The following is a 27156-nucleotide window of genomic DNA, read 5'->3' as shown; positions in this document are numbered from 1 at the left end:
AGCGGGGTGTTAGGACTTTGCCCTCTGCCAAACTGTACAACTGCACGAACTTTAGGGCGAGCATACCTTTGTGATCTCCCTGTATCCCAGCCTGAAATCAGCCAACAGGTTCAAAGTTATTAAAGAGAGGCTGACAGACAAGCAGATGGACAGCCAGGCAGAACAGTTGTGTAAGCTTTGTTTCCTTAGGAAAGCAGGCTAAAAAAAGAAACAAAATGCAGTATTCACTCATCATTGTCTACAAAAACACTGAAATCAGCTATTTAACACTTTGTAACGAGTGTAATGGCTCAGCAGAGTTATTTATTCTGCTAGAAAAACCTGTTTCTAGGCCTCAGAGGATTAGCTGAGAAGCCGAGAGGCAGCATAACCTCTCTGTGACCCTATCTGAGAAGAAGCTGGTCTAACTGGAAGTCTGAAAGCAGTATTTTGAAAGCAGGGGCAGCTATGAGTACATGTGCTAGAGGTGAATTAAACTAAGGGGAAGTTTTACAGAGAAAGAAAATAATCTAAGCATTAAAAATGAGAGTTAAAGAAAAAGAGAACTGAAAAGTAGGATAGAAGACAAATGAGAAAAAAAAACAGAAACAGCAAAGTAAGTAACACATTTCAGTATGTTCAGGAACATGGCAAATGACACAAATGACAGGTTAAAGGTATGTAAGGACAGTAAATAAAAGCTGAACAACAAAGAAGTTTGCAGAACGCAGCTTTGGTCTTAAACAGTTTTTAAATCAACATGAAGCATCACCGCATGGAAACGCAGCAGACGCACAGCAAAGAAAAGCAGACAAGGTCACTGAAGCCAGGGCTCAGCCTACAAATCTGTTTTCATCTACTTGGTAGAGTTTGCTTTGGGAGGTCTTGTTTATGTGGATGGTAGTGAGCTGTCCAGTTTTGGATGAATGAAGACAAAAAACATGCGAAGGAGCTCTCAGATGTCCAGGAGAGTCCGATTCTGACTCAGAGCAGCCTCAGCTTATGGTATCTGACTGCAGAGAAGCTGCAGAAGCGAGAATTAGCAAACACTGAAAGCACCACTAAGTTAGGAAATAAAAATAGCAGTTAGGAAATAAAAAGTAGATATATCGATATATGCAATATGAAAACACTTTTTAATATATTTATAATGTGTACATATTTATATATTTGTATGTGTGTGCATGTGTACAAAGAATGTGATTTTATTCCCCAGTATTATTATGCTAGGAAATTATATTATGCATTATTTCCTGCACTGGATACTCACCTGTCACTGTAATCCTAGGATCAGGTAAGAGCCTTGAATTATAGATTATTGTTCTTTCCCAGATAAAAGTATTGTATATTTTAATGGTACGACTAATCTTACAGATGATATGAGACCTCTCTTGGTCAGTGTAGGATTACTCTCTACAGGCACTTATTAAAGTATTTTATTCTGCCTGATTTTGAGTGTCCCTGTAATTGATTTTCTATCACATTCTCACAGGCTATATTTCACTATTAGTATCCCATGTATGTTCAAAACTGTTTGTCCTGATGTTCAAATAAAATATTCTTTTTCTCATGCCATTGGCTCACATACCTCCCACCTTAATCTAGTCCCTACTGAGACACACACATGAAATACCTAATAACCCCGGGCTCTTCTAGCAGTCAATGGGTAAAAATGAGCAGCTCCAGAAGATGCAGAAGTTGCAGGTGAAGGTTCATGTTCCCTACCAGAAATTTTACAGCAACACTTCTAAATTGGGTACTTCACTGGCAGGGGGTGGAGGGAACTGAATCTGGGTCTGAAATATCTTCTTGCTTCAACGTATCTCCCCTCTCCTTTCAACAGCCAGAGATTATTATCTTGTGGTTTAATGCCTCGACCTGCAGACACTTGCAAAACAAACACACATTATCCCCAGAATGAAACTCATTTGACTTAAACATCTTTTTTTTTTTTTTGCATTTCTCTGGACTATTACTGTTTTTTCAGTATGCTTCTGGTACCATAATATCTTTAAATTATTACAATTCCTAGGTATACCAGCAAGAGCATCTTTGCAAATGTCATCAAAATGTCATTAAAAATGTTTCTTTGCATCCATTTTATATTACAAAATCACATTTAATTTCATATTTACTAAATGCGTGAACTAAGCAATTGCACTTTTTTTTCTTCTGGAAATATTAAGTCCCTGTGTTATTTCCTGTCTCGTTTCCATACTACCTCTCATCTTCATGTCTGTAAATTCATTTGTATCCTATTAACTTCTCCTATTCATGACCTAAAAAAGAATTGTTTCCCTCAGCTAAGGTATCGCTATATTTTGTCCCACAGGACAGGCACGCTGACATACTGCCCCTTATTTAAGTAGGATGGGCTACTCGATCAGCACAGTTAGAGGCGTGTTTTGGCACTATTTGAGCCTTTGCTCATTTATTATCTAAGAATTCACTTTGCAGAGAGACACGGCAAATAATGCTGATGGGTTTCAAATTCTCATCAGTGCTTCCATGCTGAACTACTAACAGAGGCATTAAGTCTGAGCAGAAATAAAGCACATTCTAATAAACAAAAGCATTTTTTTGTGTAATACAATTTAAAATGGATAATTTTTGAGCCTCTTACTAACAGCAGTTAAAATGCCCTTATGAGTGGTAAAACTGGCAGTGAGGTAGTGTGACTTGATCCTAAAGCAGTGAAATATTGCAGGGCTGGTTGTTAAGCTCATGCATAAAGTTTATATAAGACAAAAAAGCCAGCATCTTTCAAAAAAAATATTGGAGAATCTGTGGTCTAGCAGTGTATGGAGTAACTTGAAAAGGACTCAACACTGTTACCAAATAAAGATCAACATAATCCTAAAGCTACAAAAGACCACACCTTAGCACATACCTCATCTTCTTGTCTTCTGAGCCTACAAATATTTACATATTTTATGTTAAGTTTTTAGGGGTTTAGTGACTAAAAGTTAACAGTCAAAGGGACTATCCACATGACTTAAGTTAATCCTCTGACTACAATGTCTAAAATTGTCTGGACATTTTTTTTTTCATATCTTTTGTTCTACTGAAATGGGAAGAGGCAATTTTTCCTGGTGCTTGAATCAGAATTTCCAAACCTGTTTCTTACTAAATTTTGTTACAAGACCTTTTAATTCAGCTTTTCAATGCCTGTCAGTGAGTGTGTGCAGAAGCAAAAGTGTCACATAGAGCAATTTAAAATGCAGAGGTAATCAAAGAGAAGATGCCCAAACAATTATAAAACAGGTAAACAAACTGAAGACCTCAGGTAAGTGGAGGAATTATATACACTGCTTTACTATTACTGTGAACAGGCCTGTATGTCCTTTAGTAGTGAAATAACTGTAGAGAAATAGGTGATTTTTATTATTAGAATTATGGGAAAATTACCAAGTGACTACTCATAAAAGTTATGTTTACTTCTGCTGTGCTCATGACCAGTCTGTGCTTGCTTTCAGTAAGCAATCCAGTTATACTACGACTAAGGCATATACAAAGCAAAGTTTAAGTTTGCTCAGGCACTGCCCAATAGAAAATTTTAGATTTGCGCAAACAAATATTTGCTTCCACAGAATATGTTTTAGATGGGAAGAAATACTGTTGACACAGTAGAAAGGGAGATGAAAATTAAGATACATGAGATTCAGAAAATCGAATGGGTTCAAGAAAAGCTTCTCTGTACCCTTTGCAACTAGGACAGACTATTTGCCTCCAGTTCCTGTATTATTATATAGTGACAAAAATTACGTGGATGTGTTAAAAACTAACTAGCTGCACAGTCTGCTTTTGCAAAGAATTCTGTATTCAGACAAGGCTGGTGGTTCAGGAAAAAAAAATAAATCCAGAAATCTATTTATTTACTCCTAGTCTAAAATTTTAAAGATTTCTGCCTCATCAGAATGGACCCACTCACCCTGATCATTGAAGAAGACACATAAATTGCAGAACTTTTACACACCACAGAATTCCTTGTGTAATCAATGGAGAGAAGTTTGTTCTTAAACAAAGCGTTTTCCTGAGTGCTTTGCTCTATCAGGGTTAGGATCTGCAAAAAGAAAACAATTCCACACAGTCCCTGTGACCGAGAACTACAACACAAAAGAGCTCAGGTTTCCAATACTATTTAAGAGTCCCGTGAAAAATCTTTCTGATTAATTCGTAAAAACTAAAGCTAATCTAAAAAAAACTGTTTGACTTCTCACTTTGCTCATATTTTCCAGAGGTAAAAAAAGGGAGCGTCTATTTAACAACTGGACCATTTTTCAATGATTTGATCATCATTTTATTTGATCTTCAGCTTAATTATATATACCACTTGGCTGACTAATCAAAGATCTAATAGTTAACAATCTAAGACCTGTACTCTACAAACAATTAAATAAATGATCTCAGACTACAATGGAACTGCATCTATTACAATGAGAGGTTGAGGTACCTGAGAAAGTCTTTCCAGAACTTGGCTCTGCTATGAGATGCAATTTCATCAACTGACTACAAAATGCAGTTGAAAATGGAAAATAAAGGAGAAAAAGATGATATTGATGAAGCTGTGGTGTTGGTTTTGTTGATAACGCATCTGTCAAGGAATGGTGGAGGGTTTACTTTTAACCATGGCTTCTGTACTACATTGCTGTGCACGTACTCTATATAAATATAGTCTATACAGTTTAAAGTGATGGTAAAAGTTTCTACAAGTTTTTCATAAACTCTGAATTTGAATGCAATCCTTACCAAGAAAAAACAGAGAGAGAAAGACTACCTACTTGGCCACATTCCCCAAGTGCAGGTATAGGAATATTTTAAAATGACTTCTCCAAACGATCTAGAAATATACGATTTTGAGAAAATTGGCATTGAAGTAGAACTGACTAATGTAAAAAAAACCATTTTTTTTAAGATTGCTAAGATTATCAATTTCTGCGAGCATTTAATAGAAACTTGTGAGAAAATTTCCCCTTCCATAAGGTTTGACAGTATTTCATAAGAATTAAAATAAGGACTGAAAAATGTCTCAGTAGGCGTTTTGGAATCAGTCAGTAAACCCAATCAACCAACTAACCAGCCAACTAAAAACAAAACAAGAAAGGAAGATCAAGACTTGACTTGAACTTTCTAAGAAAACACAGAAGCAGAATTACAGCTTTTTCAGAGCTGAAAGGTGAGTTTTCTTATGAACACTTCTCTAAGAAGGCAGAAAATAATTGCATACACCTTTGCAAATCAACAGAGACTACAGTCAGCAATATTAATGAACACAGAAAAGCCTTCTGTCTAAAGTAACAATGGAGCTTCGAATCATAAAAATTTCTTTTCATTAAAGTTTCAAAAAATATTTATGAGCAGTCACACAGGATTTAAAACACCTGTCAGATTGATCCCCCCTTGATTCTGACTTTGTCTTGAGTGAAAAACCAACAGTACTCCCATTTGTTGGCTTTATAAATACTGTATACAAAAATACAAACTACTGCATATAGTAGGCTGAATGTATACAACTGTGTCTCATAGTAAAGGAGCCAGAGAAAGAAAATACTAAAATACTACTTCTGGAATCCCTGGAGAATCTGTGATGGCAATAAGGCTTGTTTCCTGTCTGAAGAAGTACTACAAATTTGGAAGGCAGATCTCTAAATATCTATACTGTGAAGATCTTGTTCTCTTGCACTAACCTGAAGTACAAGATTTTAAGGTTGAAACAGAGTTCTTCCAGACACACGCTCTCCCTACCTGGCAGCAAGGGCTCCATCAATCCCATCTGTACTTGCCTGTTCAGAAAGCATGCGTGTACGAGATGTAATCCAACGGGATTCCTCTATACTGGCAACCCTTCCGTCTCGAACAGAGACCCCAAGAGTTCATGAAGCCATCACAGGACTGCCCTGTAGCCATGAGCAGTGACCACAGTGGATAAGGTGCTGGATCCAGACAGTGATGACAGAAGCACCTCTGTATCCAGCCAGTAGATTGATACAGTTCATTAAAAAACAGGAGGTGAACTTGTTTGGAATAACTATGGAGCAATTTCCCTTACAGTCCAACACACCCTACATGAAGGTGGTTAATTTTGTCATTGCCCAATTTTGAAATATTTGGTGTGTTTTAAAATAGGTATATGTTGAAGGTTCTTTTCCCACTTTGAACAACTAAATAACAACATTTATAGCAAACAAATTATCAATTTCAACAGTTTAATTTCAATTTCATCAATCTTGATGGATATGAAAAGGAATTAAAATCTTTAAATCAAGAATTCCATTCTGAGATTGAGGCTTCCAAAAAAAAAAAAGAAAAAAAAAAGTGTAAGCATATGGCCGGTGAAAAGGTGTAAGCAAAGAAAAAAAAATCTAAGATGACATTAATATTTATTAACAGTATTTAAAATATATTTCAATCAGGCTACTTCAGACGTGCTTTGTGTAGCCTAGACCATCATTTGGATTGTTAACTGACTAGTGACCACATTATGCGAGTAAGTTACGACTTATCTAAATTACATATTTTTTCTCCAGTTTCCCTTGGGGAAGAACTGTGTGGAGCTAATCTAAAGATGTTTCACATACTGTACTAAGAAGTGTATAGCCCAAGAGGATGACAGGTATCTTACCAACTACTTGAAATGAATGTAATTTATTTAGTTGGAGTGTGCTAAACCAGACGTTTAACCAATTACCATACTACTTTTTAAATTCTTTTTCAAGCTGATTGATGCCTATTAGGTGCATACAAAATTCTTTCTGAGTTACTTATATAGAGATTTTTAAGGTTAAAAACAGATTCATCCCTCTTCCTAGACTATGTGCTTTAAAAGTAGTTGGCCTTTGTTCAAACATTCAAAAAATCATCTTTGCGCTGGGACTAATCACAGAAGGCTTAATTCCTCAAGGAAATTGTTCTGGGAAAGTTATAAGCAGACAGAAGAGGAATTTATAATGGAAGTTGGCTTGCAACCTCAGGCTCTCATCCCAAAAATGTTTACACACATTTAGCATTCAGCATACGAGTATCTCATCAAAGATACATATAAGGCCGTAGCGTTGCATCAATTTCCATGTAGACAGATCATGCGCATCTTTGTGACGCTTTCCTGAAATCTGTGAGGGTCACATGAAGATGTCTTCTGGTATGGGGCTCACAACACGTTCAGGTAGCATGGTCTTCAATATGTTCTGATTATCAGCTTTAAAACATAATATTGCCTAGTTCTCGTAACAGGCAGAATCTTATTTAATTACATGCCAATCGCTTCACAGTGCTCAGCACTGTCTGTATACAGGCAGTGGGCTAGAGCCATGGAAGGAGCAATGGTTGCAAGTCTACATTTCAGGTACCCAGAGACCTGAGCTGAATGTCTGCATTCCAGATATAAAAGCAATTAGGATGCAAAAAGCAGGATTTTCTCAAAGCTACCCCTGTCCCTCACACTGACTGAGAGATGGATAATCTAGTTAACAGGGTGAGACAAGATGGAAGGCTGAGATTCAGGCACAGGCAGCAAAAACTCCCACTGTGCGTGACCTTGAAACCTCACCCTTTTCACAAAACGGAGCTAGAAAAACAGCATTTTTAGTACCTCAGTGATTAAACACCACACACTGAACATGGGAGACTCAAATCTCCTCTCTGCCTGAAGGAACTCACATTTACATCTCCCACAAGAACTCTAATGACTCAGCTATGATATAGTAGCTTGGACTCTCCCAAATTCTCCTGTTAAAGCTCTACTACTCTTCACAACATATTTACATATTCACTGCAGTAAACACCAAAATCTTTTTTTTTTTTTTTTTTGCTTCTCCCATGTGTCCTGTTGATTGTCCTAAGCACTGGCTTTTGTAAATAAGCTATAGAATTAGTCCGAGTCAGTCAAGCCCTGCAAACGTTTTATTGTTCCACACAAACCACAATAATTTCAAAGAGGTGACTGAGACATCTCCACCAGCTCATGAAAGACTACGTTAGGAGATGATGATGTGCTGCCAGAAAATGGGATACACAAGCACCCCTCCTGGTATAGGTGCACACTTCATCCACCTGGAGAAATGGAGGAGAAGGTGTGAACCTTTCCCCCTCTGTAGGAAAGCAGGACAGCCAACTTAGCAAGCTCTGAAAGTGCTCCTGGTGGGAGTCCTTAGGACAGGAGAGGTGGAGCAATGACTGTGGTGTGAATTTGTTGGGTTTGTGTTGCAGTGAGATACCTACCTACCTGCTGGATGCCCACCAAGGCATGCTAACAGGTTTGTAGATGCTATGGAAGATCTCCTGGCCAACGCATGAGCACCGAGAGCCTTCAGGGATCAGAGAGCAGCCACGCCAGGTTGAGGAGAAGCCAAGGTTTGGCCATGGGACAGCTGAAGCCACAAGGGGATGGAGATGGCTGAGGGCTGTATCGAGCTTCACTACGTCTGAGGAGGGCCACGAGGTCTTTCCTCCCTGATGAAACGCCAGTACTGAAACAGCAAGAGAAGAGCAGTGGACGTGACCTCAATTTCACTTAATGATAAAAAAAATACTTGTGAAGGGTGACAATTTTTTGAAAGAGCGCTTCAGTACGTTCCTTCTCAAGCTCCTCGATGCGCCCACACCACCTCAGGGAGTGGTGGCAGCCCTGGGACCTCCTGCCGCCCTGGGGGACATGGAGACCCCTGAGGGGGGTGAGGGCCGGGGGGCGGCGGCGGCCATTTCGGGGTGTGAGGGGACCCCCGGCGGCACAAAGGGACGGGCGAGGCGCCGCCGGCTTCCCCGCGCACGGCAGGAGGAGGAGGGCGACAGGAAAATTCTGGACCGAGGGAGGGGATGAAGACGAAGGTGATGAATAACGCGAATAAACCCGCGGCGGAGCCCAGGAGGGGGAGGGAGGCGGCGGGTCATGTGAGGCACAGTCACGCTGCGGGACCGCGGCACCTGGGGCGCGGGGCGGGTTGGTGGCGGGGGGGGGGGGGGGGGGGAGCCGCCATTTCGCGTCCCCCCCGAAGCCCCCTCCCCGCTCGGGAGCGCCCCCCCCCCCCCCTCGGCGGGGGCTCGGCGGCGCTCGGCAATTTCCGCCGGGCGAGCCGAGCCGATTTCCGTCGTCCCGGGCCAGCCGGGCTTTATGTCTGCCGGGCTGGGCGCGCATGCGCGGCGGCCGCCGCCATCTTACGTTGTCTGCGGGCTGCCCTCCCCTCGGGCCAGCTCTGCCCTCCCCCCTGCGGCCCCGCGCTGCGCCCTCCTCCCCGCCGGGCTCCGCGAGGGGCCGGGGGAGAGCCGGGAGGGAAGGGAGGGGAGGAAGGGAAGAAGGGGAAAGGAAGGCAGAGCGCAGCGGGAGGAGGACGCGGCTCTGCGGAGGAAGAGCGGGTGCCGCCTGTTATAAAGGGGGAGGAGGCGGAGGGGGAAGGAAGAGCGTGCGGAGCGGAGCCTCCTCCAGAGACAGCCAGACACGGAGGGAGGAGAGAGCGGCTGCCTGCCTGCCTGCCTGCCTGGCTCCCCCGGCCTCCCTCCCTCCTTTTCATGGACTCCCTCGCCGGGCTGCCGCTTTTCTTCCCTCCTCCTTCCGTCTCTCGGCTCCCCAAAATGATTCAGCTCCATGGCTGCCACTGACGGGGATGTCCCTGCCCGGCTCAGCCTGCCGCTGCCTCCCTGCCGTGCGCCAGTCCCGTACGTATCCGCGCCTTCCTCCTCCTCCTCCTCCTCCCCCGATGGCGAGGGGCGCCGGGCCTGCCGGCGGAGGGCGGTTCTGCCGGTTGCCGGCTTCCATGAGGGGAAGGGAAGGGGCTCGGCCCCGCCGCCGGCCGGGCTGAGGCGGGCATTGCCTCCTGCCCCGGGGGAGGCGCGGCTGGAGGGGCCAGGGGAGTTTGGGGGTGGCTGAGGAAAAGGGGGTGTGTGTGAGGGGGGTGCGAGGGGGAAAGTGGACGGCGGAGGGGTGGAGGTGTCACGTTCAGGGGCGGCGGAGGGCCGGTGCTCGCCCCCTCCCTGTGGAGGAGGAGGAGGAGGAGGAGAGGGGGAGGCGAGCGGCGGTGCCGAGGCGGCTCAGCCCCTGCGCTGCGGGAGCTGGGGGGGGGGGGGGTATGGGGTGTGGGGGGGGTTGTGCGCGGTGCCTGTGCCCTGCTGCCGAGCTAACTGTGTGTGTGTGTGTGTGTGTGTGTGTCTGTCTCTCTCCATACCGGGGGACTGCACTCTTAAAATCCGCCCGATACAATGCACCAGCCTGACTCAGCCGCAGACATTAGTGCTAGGAAGATGGCGCACCCGGCGATGTTTCCTAGAAGGGGCAGCAGCAGTAGCAGCGGCAGCAGCTGCGTTACTGCTCCCACTGCACCAGGTACCGGCGTCGGGAGCGCTGCCCTCTCCGCCGAGGATTATCAGCCGCCCTTGCTGGTCCAGCCGCCGCCTCCATCTCCTGCAGCATCTTCGTCGGCGGGTCCACAGCCGACACCCCCTCCTCCACAAAGCCTGAACCTCCTCTCGCAGTCTCAGCTCCAGCCACAGCCTCTCGCGCAGACTGGAGCTCAAATGAAAAAGAAAAGTGGCTTTCAGATTACCAGCGTGACCCCTGCTCAAATATCGGCTAGCATGAGCTCTAATAACAGCATAGCCGAAGATACCGAAAGCTACGATGACCTGGATGAGTCCCACACTGAAGACCTGTCCTCTTCAGAAATCTTGGATGTTTCTTTATCCAGGGCCACTGACTTGGGAGAACCCGAGAGGAGCTCCTCTGAAGAGACTTTAAATAACTTCCAAGAGGCAGAGACTCCTGGGGCTGTTTCTCCAAACCAGCCTCACCTTCCTCAGCAGCACCCTTCTCTGCCTCATCACCCACAGCAGGGCGTTGTGATCAATGGAAGTGTTCACCCCCATCATGTTCACCACCACCATCATCTTCACCACCACCACCACGGACACCATCATCCATCGCATCCTGGGGTGGGCAGTGCCCCGATTTCTGGAGGACCACCACCCAGTCCATCGTTTAGAAAACTATCAACAACTGGAAGCTCTGACAATGTCATATCAACTGCACCGGGTTCTGCTGCATCATCCACTGGTTCCCCCGCATCTGTCGCGTCTAATATCTGCACTACGAGTACTCCTGGCAATTTAGGTGTAAGTCCTGCTTCTGGAACTAGTACCTTAAATAATATGGGCGGTGGTAGCTCTAGTGTGGCAAGCAGCATGCTTGGTACTATAAATTTAAGCAACATCACAAGTACTGGTAATGTAAATGCTTTGTCTGGAACTAGCAGCAATGTTAATGTGAATATCTTGAGTGGTGTTGGCAATGGTACGAGTGCTTCCTCTAGTGTCATTAACAACGTTACTAATCCAACTGCAGGAATGGCAGTGGGATCAAGCCAGCAGCAGCCTGCATCTGGCACATCAAGGTTTAGAGTTGTAAAATTAGATTCTAGTTCCGAACCTTTCAAAAAAGGTAGATGGACATGCACTGAATTCTATGATAAAGAAAACACTGCTGCAGTTTCAGAAGGAGTAGCAGTAAACAAAGCAGTAGAGACGATAAAACAAAACCCGCTTGAAGTGACTTCTGAAAGGGAGAGCACCAGTGGGAGTTCTGTTAGCAGCAATGTAAGCACACTGAGTCACTATACAGAAAGTGTGGGAAGTGGAGAAATGGGAGCACCTACTGTGGTACAGCAGCAAGCGTTTCAAGGTGTGGGTCCACAGCAGATGGATTTTAGCAGCGCTGCTCCTCCGGCAATTCCAGCATCTAGTATACCACAGAGTGTTTCTCAATCACAGCTTGCACAAGTCCAGCTGCATTCTCAAGAGGTAAACTATCCGCAGCAGAAGCCAGGGGTCCAGCCTCCTGCACAGGCCAGTCTAACCACTGTTCCTGGGGTTCAGCCAGCCCCGGTTAATATCCTAGGTGTAACCCCGTCTCTGGGCCACCAGCAGCCTGCCATTCAGAGCATGGCTCAGCAGCAGCTGCCGTACCCTCAGCCGGCGCAGCCCGTGCAGACGTTGCCGGTTGTCCAACAGCAGCAGTTGCAGTACGGACAACAGCAGCAGCAGCAGCAACAAACGGTTCCTACGCAGATGGCCGCAGGTCACGTTAAGCCGGTGAACCAAAACTCTGTTACAGGGGCCATGCCGGAGTACATCCAGCATCAGCAGATCCTCCAGCCCCCGGCGCCTGCTATGCAGCCCAGTCCTGCCGCGGTAGGAGCGGGGCCGCCGGTTCCCGTCGCCCAGGCCCAGAGCATGCAGCCTGCGGTACAAGCACACCCCGCTGCTGCCCCGGCTCAGCCTGTCGCGCACGCTCCCGCAGCCCTACCAGGCGTAGGTACCGGCGGCCAAATGCTGAGCGTCGGGCAGCAAGGAAGCGTAGCCGCTGTGGTGCAGCCACCGCCTGCTGCAAACCAAATCCCACCTCCGGTCATGCCGTCGACGGCTGCTCCTCCATCTTCACAAGTGGTGCAGCCTGTGCAGACAGGAATAATGCAGCAGGGGTTACAGGCCGGCGCTTCGGGCCTTCCCCAGCAAATGGTCATTGCTCAACAAAATGCTTTGTTACCTGTGCAGCCGCAGGCGCAAGCGGTGGAGTCGGTGGTCCAAGGAATGACCGGCCAGCAGCTGCCTGCAGTTAGCCCTATACCTTCTGCTAGTACTGTTCCTGCACCGAGTCAAGCTGGTTCAGCTGTGCCTCCTGGCATACCTTCTGCCTCTATAGGTTTGGGACAGCCACAGAACATAGCGCAGGCTTCGGCTGTGCAGAACGGGAATTTGGCTCCGAGCGTTAGTCAGCCTCCGTTGATATCAACGATATCAACAAGTATAGGTCTGCCGGTGGCACAGAGTGTGCCGCAGCAGATACCGCTAAGCTCTGCCCAGTTCCCCGCACAATCACTAGCTCAGTCAGTCGGAAGCCAAATCGAAGATGGCAGACGCCCTACGGAACCTTCCCTCGTTGGTTTACCTCAAGCTGCCAGTGGCGAGAGCGGCGTCGGAGCGCCAGCCGTCTCCGACGGCACTAGCAGCAGCGCGCCATCCTCTGCTTCCCTCTTCCCGCTGAAGGTGCTGCCGCTGACGACGCCCCTCGTAGATGGTGAGGATGAGAGGTAAGGCTGCCTGGAACTTCATTTAAAAGATACGTCCGCTAGTTTGGTACGCGCTGACTTGCAGCTCTTTTCCCGGCTGTTCTGTGAGATGAAGCGGCGCGGTGTCTTTGTCTAATTAGAAATACCGTTCCTCAGGTCCCAGCGCGTGTAGGTATTACATTAAAACGCTTGTTTTTCTCTTGAGGGGGTGGGTTGTATTGATTATGCTCCGAAACTACTGCGTGGGTAAATTGTGTTTAACAATCTGTGACAGTGTGTATATTCCCATTGTATAGAGGAAGACAAAAGAATACTGTGGAATGTGGGTACGCTAGTGGTGATTGTAGTTTAGATTATTTATTATACTGAAATAATTAATATTTATTCTTCGGTGGATGACTTTTTCTCCACAAGCCTAGACTTCATCCTGCCTCAGCTTCTCTTTTCAAGTATTGACTTCGCTCAGGTTGAACCAGTTGTGAGTCTGTGGTGTATATATAGAAGCCTTCTCTTTGACAGCCAAGAGATGCTTTAGGCAAATGAGTATGGTGGGAAAAGGGAGATTCAGCAGCACTGTTGTGGCTCTTCAAATTGAACTCGGGGCACTTTTGGTCTTGGTGGTTTTGCTTCAAAGCATTAATCCTTTGTGAGAGCCGCTCAGGCCTGTGGAGGGGCAGCGAGCCTTTGAATCTGGTGCGCCTATTTTGTGCAGTCAGTAATAAGCTACACATGTTCTCCCACCTCCACTTTTTCAAAGAAATGAAGACTGCTTGGTCTTAATGGTGTGTGCTAGTGAATATTCTCATTTCGTTGATGATGTGTGTAAAGAAGCTGTGTCAGTTGCAGAAGGCCCTTGGGTGCGCAGGGTAAAGCAATCTTCATAGCAGTTTTACAGTGCAATTGTCTAGTGTTCATTATATCTGGAAGTTCCTAGCTATTGAGGACCTCTGGTGATACGCCTTTAGAAATGGACAGGAAGGCTGCGGTGGTTTCCCAAGGAACTTCTTGTCTAAGAAGAAACTACGCTAATGGGGGAAGTAGATAACTTTAAAATAAGTAACCAACCTACCTTGAAAATGGGGGGGAGGACAGAAAAGAGCACTAGAAAAGAAAAGCTGAGACTTGGGGAGGAAGACAAAATAAAACACCGAATATTTACAAGGTGGGGATGGGAGGCAGGAAATAAGAGAAATATCAATGACCAAACTCTATTAAAAAAAAAAAAGGTTGCTGGGAGAGGCTGGCTTCTTAATACTGAAAATACTAACTCTATCAGCAGTCTCTGATTATGTTGATCATGAGGTGTTGACTGTCTTAGTGGTTTTCATCACATCTTTCTAAGATGCCAGAGAGCTATAATGAGTAGCAGCTTGTCTTCGAGGAGTGCTGGAAGACAAGTTCCAACACTGTTTCATTTTGATCATGTTTTTTAGTCAATAAATACGTGAAGGTGGAAGAAGACAGATGGAGGTGTTAAAGCTCCCAGTGTCACTATTGTGCTACTAGCAGTCAATTTTCTCAAACTTTTTATTTGCTTTTCCTTTCTTCGATCTTTCTAAACTTGGACACTGATCCTGTTTTTTTTTTAACCAACCAATGGGGCAAAAAAAATCCCAAAGCTTTCAGGAGATCCTAACTAAGTAAGAGAATTTTAAGCTCATTGATACTCAGTGTTTTGGAAAATCACATCTAGCACGTGATTGTACCCTGATTTTAAGAGCATATGTTAGCTGTTTGTCATGATTGGTAGCTTTTCCCAGCATGTTTAAATCCCTCAGGGTAACAATAGCCAGAAATGCCTTCTTCCTCTGTTATTTGGCCAGCTAAAGATCATATCCTTTCTTCTCCCATGCACGTTGTGTCTTTGTTCTATCTGTCATCTCCAGGTAGGCTATACTTTTGTTTAGCTGCAGTTGGAAAATCATTTAGATGCTTTACACAGAGCAGGATATGACTCTGTTAAATGGAGACCAAAAATAATTTTGTGTTTTGCATGGCAGCGGTGATCAGTTTGCTTGGATAATTTATGGTGGAGTTTCTCCCTGCGTATCTGCCTGTAAAACTGAAAATTTGTTGAGATGGCTTCTGTTTCTGCTCCCAGGGAGTCTCAGGGCAAGGCATCGTATCGTCTTGACCGTGGAATTTCTTTTGGTCTGGACCTCAGATCTTGTCACTCCCTACAGGTAGTGCAGGACATGCTGTTACTCTCCCTGGCTCCTCATTTACTTCTCTGGCCACTGAATGTCTCTAACTAGAGTACTCTTGAGAGGGTTTTTTTTTTTTGCCTCTTTGTTAGCTTATTCCCTGTTTTACAAGAGGTAAGGTTGTAGTATGTTGTAAGAGTACGTAAACATTAAAGGAGGAGCTATACTATAAATAAATACATGTAAGTGCGTGCATGTAAAATCCTGATTGCTCCTTCTCCCTCGTGCACCCATACATCTCATTTAAAATTATATCAATACATCCCAAGTGGTTCTAAACCTGGCAAGGGAAAAGGTAGGGGAGGAAAGCAAGCAAGCACTGACATAATTGGGCCAGTGAAGAAGCTGTAAAATTCCATTTAGTGTGCCTTTGAAGAAACATCTGACCTATGTAATGCCTTGTTTAGATTAACTCCCAGCTTTCCTTAAACCCGCATATAATTGCGCTTAAAGACATACCGGTATCTTTAAGTCTTCAGCTCTCATTTTTAGGATGCTGTTTGCAGTTCTTTTGATGCCTGTTATCAGGGCACGGCCTTTTAAATATGGGCAGCGTGGGGCGTATCTGCTTTGAAAACAGCAACCTTTATTTCCCCAGTATGGGTCAGGTTTTTTAATCACCGTTATGACTCGAAGAGATATTAAAAATGATATGCTTGGCAGAATGTCCTATGGAAAATTAATTTACAAACTTTAATAAGGAGGATACAAATAATACAGTCAGGTTCTGTATTTATAATAATAAATTCTTCCGACTAATATTTCTTCAGCCTGTCAGGTATGCCATAGATGTTTACATATTGGTAGACTTCTCTTCTGATATTTCAATCTACAAAAATGCCAGCCAGTTTTTTGGATCTTACATCTTGTTTTTGTTAGTTTGAACCGTAGTATGAACTCGTTTTAATATGTGATTCTCATAGAGTTACACCCTTAAATCTGCAGTGGTTACCTCAGTTTATTCAGTTCTGTTACTGAATTCTATCCGTTTTAGACATTGGTCTTTTCAGCTCAGTATTTAATCTCTAGAACTGTAGAAGGGGATTTTTTTATTTCGATGCTTCTGAAACCTTTAAGTATGAAAACATATTTATATTGCAGCAAGTTCTTTTGAGTATTTATACTGAGTGTTGCAAAATATATCAGTTTTACATCTTTATAGACAATGCTTTATTATGTTATAGGCACTTGCAGTAAGAATTTGTACAGATAGATATAAATACTCCAATTCAGAGGTAACTTAAAAACTAAAGATCAACATATTTATACCATTTCTAAAGGCTATTTTAAGTTAATTTAAGAAACTGAATATGAGTACCATTACTCAAAAGCAGATTTTATGAATGAAAGATGTGAGAACTAATAACTGTCTCCCTGTCCTTGACATTTCCTGTACAGTTGCTTTCATTCTTTCATCTGATGCAAGTTGTTTTCACCTGTTCGTGCATTTCATCTAGCAGTGAAGCAAAAGAGGAAGGAGGAAGAGATGATAAACACATAAAATTGGCATAGATATTTGAAGTATTCTTTATTATCTGACAATCTCTCCTGTAATTCTCTTTCTGAGAGAATTTTTTAGTAAAAGACGTCTTTACAGCAGAAGAGACAGCAAAAGAAATTTTTGGAGGAAATGTTTTCTGTACGCCGTATGTGTTCTGGCCTGCTAAATCCGTGGAGCAACTGGAATTTTAAAGCTGAGCATGAGAATTGAAAGACCTGTGAACAGAATTTTAAGAATCTCTTGTAGGAGAATCTCTACTAGTAGTAACTAGTAGTGGCTTGTAAAGCGAGAGTACACTGGAAACTGGATGAGGTTTCCTACACACAAGTAGGAAGGTTGGTCAGGTTTTTACAGGTGCAATTGGGTTCTTGCTGAAGCTGTTAGTAGGCAGCATGAATGAACATATTGAAGCACAACTGGAAGTTTCAATTAAATGTTATTTTTAATGCAATAACTGCTTTTTTGCGTGCTGTTTAGAGTTTATATGGACTTCTTCATTTGCTGTGAAGTTTGCTTCTGTAAATTTGAGCAAAAGGAGGAAGATAACCTTTAGAAGATGCTTCACAACAAAGCATTTGTGGTGGCTCAGCATGGATTCATGGTCGTTATTTTTTTTAGGTGCAGCCTAGTGGCAATGTCACCATCTTCCATTATTCAGAGGTTAAGCTTGCTTTAGAGTTGTGTCATTTGAAAATGACACAGCTTGAATTCCTGAATATTGACTTTTTAAAAAGTCTGTTCGTATTTTCAATTTGGCTATTTATGGAACTCGGGGAAAAAAAAGTAGTTACCCTCCTTGTTAATGACAGATTGCGCGAGTGAAGAGTGCTTTGGTGAAGAAAATGCAGTTACTGCTGTGTGGTGCTGACAAGTTCAGCTTTTTTTGTTTTCATCTGAGGAAAGAAAATGCCTACCACTGGCAGAATTGACTTGGTTAGTTCTCTGCTCTAAGTGAAGGAGGAGGAATTCAGGGTCTGCACCTTGTGTGTCTGCTGGCCAGCTGTAGGCACAAGAGTGCTGCTGTCTCCTGTGTCTGCAGCAGCCTTGGTTCACCGTAACTCGTCAGCCGAGTTTTGTGACACTGGGGCTGTGGTTATCCCAAACCACAGCTTGGGATAGTTAGCACATTTCTCCCTGTGTAATGACAGCAGCTGCTTTGCCAGCACTGTGTAGTTGCAGTAAGGGTGAACTCGATGCAGGCAAAAAGTGGTGATATCTGTTTGGATGGACCTCTTCCCGGTGTCTTTTGTGGATGCGTTTTCTGCACGCATGGTATTGTGTTCATTAAAGACAGGAAGAGCAGACGGGTTTTAATGGGATTTCCAGAAAATGTTCATTAGCACTACAGTTTTGGCTGCTCTTTGGAATCGTCAGTGTATAAGCAGGCTAAATATCTGCGTGCGTGAAAACGGACAAACAAAAGGTTAAGCGTTCAATGCTGAAAAGCACTCTTTGCTTTCTCAGGATTTGCATTCCTTAAGCTACAGGTTAATTTGGAAATTGGAATCTGCCAGTCAGTCTGTATTGGGAGTCAAGTGGTTCAGCCTTCACAAGTCACCATGGCCTGGGCAATGCCACAACAGAGCAATGCCTGTAATGCTCCCTGGTAAGCAGAGTTCTGTGGGTGGGAGGGAGCCATTAAAATGTACCTTGCTTAAACACAAGTAAAAAGACGTGGATAGCACACCTATGCTACGAAGAGAGCTTTAATAATGCTCTTCACTTTGCAAAGGATAATAGTGAATATATGGTATTAGATCTGAAAAGGCTTAGGAGGTAGATCAGCTGTAAATAGTGCTGCTTGTATGCTGTTCTAGAAGAAGAAATTATGGATGCCCAAATACCAGTATAGTAATAGCAGGTGTGTTCTTGGTATGACTTTTTGGAATAGTTTGTGATCTGGGTCTGCAGTTCAGTGTAGGTAAACCATAAGAATCGAAAAGAATGCTGTGTCTTTGTTCTCATTGATTTTTATGCCCTCGTTCTCTTCTCTTCTTGATTAATTTATGAGAATGAAATGTGCTGTGTGTGTAATATGTATTTACTTGAACAAATATTGATAGCTGCTTAAAAAATGGGCCTATACCTGTCATTTACTGCAGTTGGGCCACCAAAGGCAATGATATTAAGCAAAAGCATGCTTTACAGAGCATAGATTATGGGCAAGATTATTAAGTAAATTATTTTATGGTAACAATCACTGTAAATAAGGAACTAGTTTATTCTCAGTGTGATTGTACAAGAAACCGTAACCTAAAGGTAAGATGGAAAGACCTCTTGAGTGACTGGAGATATCCCTCAGTTTATTTTAGCCTATTCTAAAACATGTACAGAGTTATGAATTGAATGATGGAAACACAGTGTAATTAATATATGGCATCAAACTGGGGCATCTTGTCCTTATGGCTTTACTGTCTTACAAAAATTAACTCTTGGTCTGTACTGGGGAATTAACTAACAAAGGTACTATTTATGCTGTAGTCAGCTGCGGGGTAGAAACCCTTATCAGCCCATTTTGTGCAAGCTTCCAAACACCTGGTGTGAATTAGCAGCGTTTGAAGCAGGATTTGCTTTGTGGTGCAGTCCTATGCAAAAGTCTCCATCTTCTATTGAAGCCAGACTTCACTGAGAGATCGAGTAGTTCCTAGTGTTTGACGGGCAGAGATTGCCTGTCAACCCTAGCGATCCTATACATGCAAATGTGTGACTCTTGCCGTGATATTCTGGCTCTTTTATCATTGTTAGCTACCTTGTGGACTAAACGACTTGTTGGTACCTACTAAATGAGGGTTTCTCACTTTGGTGCTGTGCAGAGATTAAGAATGACTCATCACAGCTGAAATACAGCATTGTGCTTTAATAGCTGAACCCCTTCCATTTTATGAAAATATTTATACTTGCATCCTAATTCACAAACACTTGATTAGGTAGTGTGCTGTGACTCTTTAGGCTTACTTACCACTTTTCTCTGAGCAAACACTTTCGATTTTTGTATTTCAGATATGACTCATGATTTTTTTCCTACTCCACAGTCTTTAACTTAGTGGTTTTGACTTCATCTAAGCTGTTTTAATGCTATCGGTAATTTAACCTTTTATTGTTCAGTTAGTAATTAACCTAGCCTGGTGTGTGCTTCTATGGGATTTTAAAATGTTTTCTTTTTTTAAGTAAGTGTTTATTATACTGTTATGAGGTGCATGGTATAGATGAGACTTCATATGTTGAGTACCTTTGACAGTCAGGATGTATAGCTAAGTATTGCAGGCATTCAAGCTTTAAATTCTCACCCCAGTTTTTTTTTTCCTTATTTTTTTTCCTTGCAGTGCAGGGCCAGCAATAGTCCAGAAGAGTCAAAGTAATTTTTCTTTGTCCAACGTAGAACTGTTACCTAAACAAACTGCTCTTTATTTTAACCTTCCTTGCTGGGGGTTACAGGTATTGTACATACTGCAGTGGTGCAAAATTCTGAAAGTGCAGTAGAAGAATAGAGTAGGAAGTAGAGCAGTTTGAGGTTTTTATTATCACCAGGGATTAGGAATTCAACACTTTCTGAGAAGCTGCCTGTAATCCACGAAGCACAACAGATGTGGGTATGATTGTTTTTTCTCAGGGAAATTCTCAGAAAACTGCATCGTATTTATTTTAATAAAATGAGGGATGTCTTGGTTATCTGTTCTATATTCGTTATATTTTCATCTATATTGGAGAATTACACGTATAATTTGCAAAAACAGACGCAGGAAGATCTCCTGTAGGTTTAGGCTTAACTGAAAGTTAGAAACGGACCTGTTAAAAAGGTGTAGATGCTATTTCTAGTAAGGAACTAGAAATCTGATACCAACTGGAAGTTGTTTGTAGGGAGTTTTCTAACGTGCTGTTTAAATGTGCTAAACCACTTGGCCAGGCAAATTGTTCGAGCTTGTGTGCGAGTTGTCCAGCCTTCTTTCTGTTGTTGGTGTTTAAATTAGCATGGATATCCAGCAGCAACTTCTCAGGACTCTGATTTCTTCATGTGTAATGCAGATCTGGACTTCTGTGTCAGTTGCTTAAGCAACAGTGTGAAAGTGCTGTGCTAAGTATTAGGGACAGAACTTGAAGCAGCTGAAAATGCAGATAGGTATTCAACAACAGTCTTAGTGTCTTTGTGCCTTAAATAATAGCTCTGTAGTAAAAATGTATATTGTAATGTAGTTCTGAGAGTGCTGTTAGTATATGCTTATTTCCGTATCCTGAGCCTTACACTTGCTTCATTCCTGGAAGATCTGAAGCTTCAAACTACATGTAGCTTATGCCATTTTTTTTGCAAGCATGGATTTATTTTATTTTTTAATCTGTAATCGATTGTCTTTGGTCAGTAGCAGTGCTCGTTATTGGTACCAAGCGTTAATTTTCAGTGCTGATGTACCTAGTCAGCACCCTTGTCATTCCATATGCTGCTACGTTGTGGAGCTTGGTGCTTGGTACCTGTGATGAGTTTTGTGCTTGGTTTAGGAATGGCTTTTTCCATTAGATCGCTGTAAACAAATGCATGGTATAGAAATACCTTTTAATGTTCTCCCAGCGACTTTGAACTCCCTATGCACTGGAGAGGGATGAAATCCCTGTCAAGATGAGAGAGAACTTTTACGCTTTTAAGCTTCCCCTGACCTGCCCTTCACCCAACTCTGTCACAGTTGTGTATGGATGAAAGAGAGATGATTGCTGGCGGTCGTAACTTACATGCAAGAAATCAGTTCAAAACTTAACCATGCTAAGCTCGTGTTTCTAAATATTTAGTGCTCTTACAGCTAATCAAGAGTGTGATAAAGCCCAATAACTCATGTGTGGTTGTTTGGACTGCTCTTGTGACTGCAGTTTAGAGATCTCTCTTTTCAAAGAAGATGAAACAAAAACTTCCCAGGCAGGATTTAAATTATACATGACTTGTTGGGCATATATCGCAACTGAATTGGGATATTTTTCGTCAAAAAATTAGCTTCTGTTGATTTCCTGAGAGATTATTTTCAGCTTGGTAGCTTTATGAGACTGTTGTGTATACACACATCCAATAACGTGTTGGTATATCGTGTGAAGAGATTCTTTATTTCTCTGAGGAAGTCAGTTGGTGGTACCATTAATTTAAGGAGGTATTAATTGTCATTGTCCCTTGACGTCACTTGCAGTGCTGGATCCTCACTAACTCTGAGCATCTCTGAAATCCGGCAGGGAAGGATTCTGGAGTAGTAATTAGTTTCTATTCAGCATTATGGCTTATGTTGCGAGCAGTTTAGTGAAAATCTTGACCTGACCTTAACTTGAAATGTTAGAGGTTTTTGATTCACTTTTTTTTGGACTGAAAACTCTGAATGTTGCTTATCTGTGTACATGTGTGTGTGTATGTATATGTACATGAGAATACATAAATCTCACTTCTTTTTTAAAGAAAAAAATCCACAAAAACTGCTGGTGAGAAGAGAAGCAATTGCTGCTGTTGGTGTTTCACTTCTTGCATTCACACAAAAATAAGACCAAGTGAAAATAAAACGAACCATGAGTTAATATTTTAAGTACTTGTTAAATAATTTACTGTACTACTCAAATGAATTTAAGGTATAAATGCACCTCTTTAATCTATTGAATGAGGTTATTATGTTAAGAATGGATCAGTGCATTGTGCTGCCAAGTGTTTCTTTAGTAGGCCTAATATCCTAAATTAGGTGAAATGGCAAGTTACTCATAAGTGCCCAGGGAATGGGGCAGGATGTGCATGTGCTTCCATGTTCTTTTCTTTCTTTCCAAGTTTTTAGGGCTTTTTCCAACTCCGTAACGGCTTGTAAAAGAGGAGTTCCCGAGCCTGGATTTGATTGGAGAGAGAGGAGGGAGTAAAGGAGGTGTGAAATGTTTATGATGGTGGTTTTTTGGTTTCCTTCTTTCTTTTCTTAGAGGGGAAAGGGATTTCAGTCGGCGTGAAATGGTGTCAGGACTGTATGTGTTTGAGCCAAGTGTACGCAGTTGTTGGCAACTCAGCTTCTCAGAGGAGAGAGGGATAGTAGCCAAAGGGCCTAGTCAGGAGTTGGGGTTCTGCTTTCCCTGCCTTGTAACCAAGAGCAGGGTTATGATGATCCTGAAAGACTTGCTGTCTGATTTCTGTGCTATTTTCGAAATGATTTTAAGATAGCAGTCCTTTAACACGTGCAAAATGTAACAAGTTTTCAGTGGTTTATGAAAACGGAGCAGCAAGGCAGGATAGTAATCTGTGTATTCCTGTGGAGGTGCATCCTGTTAGGAACGAAGGAGGCTCTACAACGCTGCTGCACCGAAACCCGAGTCACCATTTTGTCGTGGAAGCATAGGTTAGCCTCTTCTCTGAGGTTTCACTCACTTGGCTCTTGGGATGTGTGTATTCTTAGTGCTGCTTGCTTGTGCTGGGGCACAGCAGTGTAATTGAGCAGTCTTTCATTTCACTGGAAATTAACATGTAAATGGCAGTTGATGACTTGCATGAGGATATTTTTGGCTTGTGAAGAATACTGAGATCTGTGGAAGCAGAAAAATAAATATTAACGTTGTTATAGCAGACAGTTGTGGCTAGCAGTAGTTATCTTTTTTGCATTTGTCTGACTGTGAGAATCTGCTCGCTGAGAATCTTTAATGTGCATATTTGCTGTCAAAATGCTTAAAATACTTTAAACATGGAATTTTAGTGCCTGTGAAGCTATTGGATGAAAGTGTTTTCTCTGAAGGTGTCACAAACAGGTCTCCAAAGAATTTTTTAAGGGACATTGAAATTCTGCTGTAATTGTTCATATATATTTTCACATAGAAGACTGTGTTGAGACTAAACAATGTGTTGAAACTAAACAGTGTTTAAGAAAGCCATGCAACCTTCCATCTTAGTACCTTTTAATTGAAGAAATGTATAAGGAGGCTTTTTATTATGTTTTCTAAAATTATTTTTAGAAGGAGATCCTTCTTAGTCCAGCCTCCAAACAAGGTAGTCTAAACTACCCTTGATATTTCAGGAACTTAAAAAAATATAAGTATCTACTGTACTACTACTATATATCTATATATAGTGTATTATTTATCTATATTTATATTCAGTCTTAAAACGTACAGCAACAAATACAGTGGATATTGGGATATCTCTGTTAAATGGCCTGTGTATATTATGTTCAAATATAGACTGAAGAGCAATGTAAGACACAGGCAGTTATTCAAAATCCCAAACATCTTTTCTTTCTTATTCCACTTTGGCTTTTAAAAATACCTGCAATTCACTGAAATTATAGGTACTCTTTAAAATTGCCTTCTCAAAATGGAACAGTCACGCAGGTTGCGTTTGTCTGATAATAATTGCCATGTAGCTTTGCACAATTTGGCATGGACAGCTTGACACCGAGGTCTGTGTTCAGAAATGTTCAAATGCAAGTTTTAATCTTCTGTAGTGAATCGTAGTGTGTGTATGTACATCTTTTCTTGCTAGAACTTCCTAAATTGTGCCCATTCTACTAAGAACTTTTGTTTTCCTGAACACCCATCTTAGAATGTAAGTGTAATGGAAAATCATACTATATGAACCTCTATCTTTATAGGAATGTCAAGATAGGAAAAGAAATAGTTAAAGTAACTTCCAATTCATTTTTCTCCAAAACATCAACGTTTTCAATTAACATATTCAATTCAATGACTTACCAGTCTGTACGTCAGGATATATTTGCACTTAAGTTATTTTATAGCTTAATGGTATTTTTTCTGTAGCACTTCTTATGCCAAATATAAATTTAATATTTTAGGATAAAGTGTATAAAGAAGTTAATGAAATTATTTGTCCCTGTGCAAAATACTTCTGGTGTGACTGGCAAGCACTGGATATTTCAACTTGTGCTTATCAGTTGTTTGTGTTCAGCCACTGGCATATGTTGTCTGACTCTAATGAAGAGGGACGATTATATTAAAAAAAAAAAAAAAAAGGAAATTGCTGGAAATGTTTCGCTTCAGAAATAAGAGTTAGAAGAAGTAATTACCATAGGTAGTCTAGTCTGCCTAAAGTGACCACGAAAGAAATGTACCAAACATAATTGCTGGTAAAAGTAAGTAGCCTTTTTTTCTTAATGAAAGAAAATCTAGCCATGGCTTAATACTATTTAATTATAGTGTCTGTCAGTGAATGTGACCAGTTCCTGTGAGACTGTCCTTGGGTACTAACAAAGGTTGTTTGTAATCTCAGATGGGTAAGTAATGGCTTGAAGTGCAGTGCCTCAAAAGATAGGCAGTATTTGTCTGTAAGTATGTTAGTGGGTTGAATTAAGATTGCACAGACACGGACCATGAAACGTGAAAATTAAGGCAGTCTCTTGCATCTTGGCTTTTCTGAAAACTAAATACAAAAATTGTCTGAAACTAAGGCATAATGGCAGGATAGCTGCTGTTGGCGTGGTGTCTTGGTTGCCTTGAAGGCAGACTTGTGTTATTTCATCTCATTGAGTAATTGATAACAACGCTAGTAGAGGAGGCATCCACTGAAGAGGGGAGCTGCATATAGCACGTGAGGTGGAGAGCTTGGAAACTCTCAGTTCGTGTTCTGGAGAGGTTTGTGCAATGGAGACTTCTGAACCTTCAGCTTTGTACAAGGAAGGCATCTAGAAACAGCCATGCTTTTCTTATCTTCAGTATCATTTCTTTGGAAGGACGAGTACCTCTCAGTACTTTATGGACACACAGGCTCTCTGCAATAGGAAGAAGTGGAAGAAGGTGACAAGCTTTTGGCCACCTACTGTAGGTTTTGTACAGTCTGGCTAAGTATGTCCTAGCGTTTTGGGGATGCTATGTTCTTGGAAGTGGCTGTTTTAATTGCTGTAGCCATCGCCTTCAAGAATTGTAGGTAATGATTGATGTGAACTGTTGTATTGAAGCTTCTCTGTATTGCTGTGAATACTTAACCTAAATACCGTCTTGGAAACTGTATTCTGCTCTTTCCCTGGTAATGATGGCAAAGTTTAACACTTGCAGAGCTAGGTTATGCTGCTTGAGGCAACTCATTAAGAAAAATGAAGTCCTCATCATCCTGTTTTTAAGCCTGGAATAGTTTCTTGCAGTTCTTATTTTCTGACACTGTGTTGTGCTTTTTCTGTTGGAGTTTGGTTCAGCATCTCCTGTTTTTCCTTCAGAACGCTGGAAGAATAATGACTTGGGTTCAGGAAAACTAGTCTCTCTGATGGTGACTAGAAGTGGTGGAAGGGGTAAGATAAAGGATAGTGTTTGTGATTAACCATATCATGTTTGTGTGCTGCTAGTTCATCTTGTCAGACTGAGGGAAGACCTGCTTTTGTATTTTCCCGTTGTTTTCCTAGAGAGTCACTCTTATTTAACCAGAAGTCCTTTGTCTTCTCCTCTTAGAGTAGGCTTGCTTGCTCCAAACTCGAGCCTTGGAAAATAAAAAACTAATGAGTTAAGGCCTGGTGTGTTGCTGTAGCCTTTACTAGGACACTGTAGAATTGAGTTAGTGTTGTATTTTAATTAATGACTAAGTATGATCTACTGGGATTAGAAAGAATTCAAAATAAAACGGCAAAGTAATACCTAAAACAAGAAACACAAATCTCTAAAGCTGAATGGTAAACCTGCATCTCACTGCTGGTTGAGACCGTGACTCAGAAGGAGCCTAAAGCTATAACACATACTTGTTTTGTATTTTAGGTTATAAATGAAAACTAGTTTAGATCAAGACCTGGTACCAGTAAATGTGCAGGTAAATGTATTTTTTCTGAGACAAGTTACCCATAGCTTCCTTCTGCAGCAGCTTCTGAAGTATCTGGTGCTGGCATTTATTGAAGACAGGATGCTTCTTCATACCTTTTTTAAAAACTTTTGTTGAAAATGGCTTTGAAGTATGAGGGCAGGAGAGGGAACTGATGGAGTCAAATGGAAGAAGAGGTACAGAAGAAGGCCATACCCCAGACTGTTTATAGAAGTGTGAGTGATCACAATTGATCACATGGGCTGCTAAAAGCTGGAAAGCGAGGATGTGTTTCTTTGTGGAATAACAAAAGTTGAGAGGTAGGGAAAGGTGTAATTACTACCATGTTCTTTCAAAATGCAGCTCAAATTATGATGTCACGTAAGCATGAAGCAAGATATTTACAGTGTCATTAACAACAAAAACATTCATTCACAATCGTTATTTTTCAGGAAGCTGTTCTCGTGCTTGAAAAATGTAATGGTCAGCACAGCAATGGCTTAAAATAGCCCTTTGGATGCTACAGCACTGACACTAGAGCCCCATTGGCAAATATCCAAGAGCCCTGTAAAAGAAGAAGAAAAATGCTTTACGTGTTAAACTTGGTTTCATAAGGCAGCTTCTGATGTTTAGTTTCGCTGAAATTTTGAAATTTCATGCCTACTTAAAACTACTGCAAAGTTTAAAACCCTGTGAAGAGTCTCT

At 42.1% G+C, this 27156-nt stretch overlaps 1 protein-coding gene and 1 long non-coding RNA gene across 13 annotated transcripts in view; one reads left to right on the top strand and one right to left on the bottom strand.

Moving 5' to 3' along the window:
* Positions 1 to 206: 206 nt before the first annotated feature.
* LOC308180323 lies at positions 207 to 8919 on the bottom strand. 5 transcript variants are annotated; one of them, XR_013940889.1, is made up of 4 exons: positions 8197 to 8919; positions 3911 to 4042; positions 1604 to 1866; positions 207 to 1003 (listed from the first exon to the last, which is right to left on the bottom strand). It is a non-coding gene; the product is annotated as an uncharacterized lncRNA (long non-coding RNA). The 5 variants fall into 5 exon arrangements; XR_013940890.1 differs by lacking the exon at positions 207 to 1003 and adding an exon at positions 4761 to 4819 and having other exon boundaries at positions 1070 to 1866; XR_013940892.1 differs by lacking the exon at positions 207 to 1003 and adding an exon at positions 4761 to 4819 and having other exon boundaries at positions 1070 to 1866; positions 8201 to 8919.
* A 197-nt stretch (positions 8920 to 9116) lies between these two features.
* Positions 9117 to 27156, top strand: part of TSC22D1 (TSC22 domain family member 1) — a gene marked incomplete at its 5' end in the record, with an annotated part of 86595 nt that continues 68555 nt past the window's right edge. For 7 of the 8 annotated variants that reach the window (XR_013940872.1, XM_080561620.1, XM_080561627.1 and 4 more), the window contains one exon: positions 10168 to 13049. Coding sequence is in view for 7 of the 8 variants with exons in the window: in XM_080561620.1 (XP_080417746.1) it covers positions 10168 to 13049 (2882 nt within the window). Of the gene's footprint in view, positions 9628 to 10167; positions 13050 to 27156 lie in introns of those variants that run through there. The other variant, XM_080561623.1, reaches the window with a different exon arrangement.

Source organism: Anser brachyrhynchus (assembly GCF_964034855.1).
Source record: "Anser brachyrhynchus genome assembly, chromosome: 1".
Classification (NCBI taxonomy): Eukaryota; Metazoa; Chordata; class Aves; order Anseriformes; family Anatidae; genus Anser; species Anser brachyrhynchus.
This window is presented reverse-complemented; position numbering and strand designations above follow the sequence as displayed.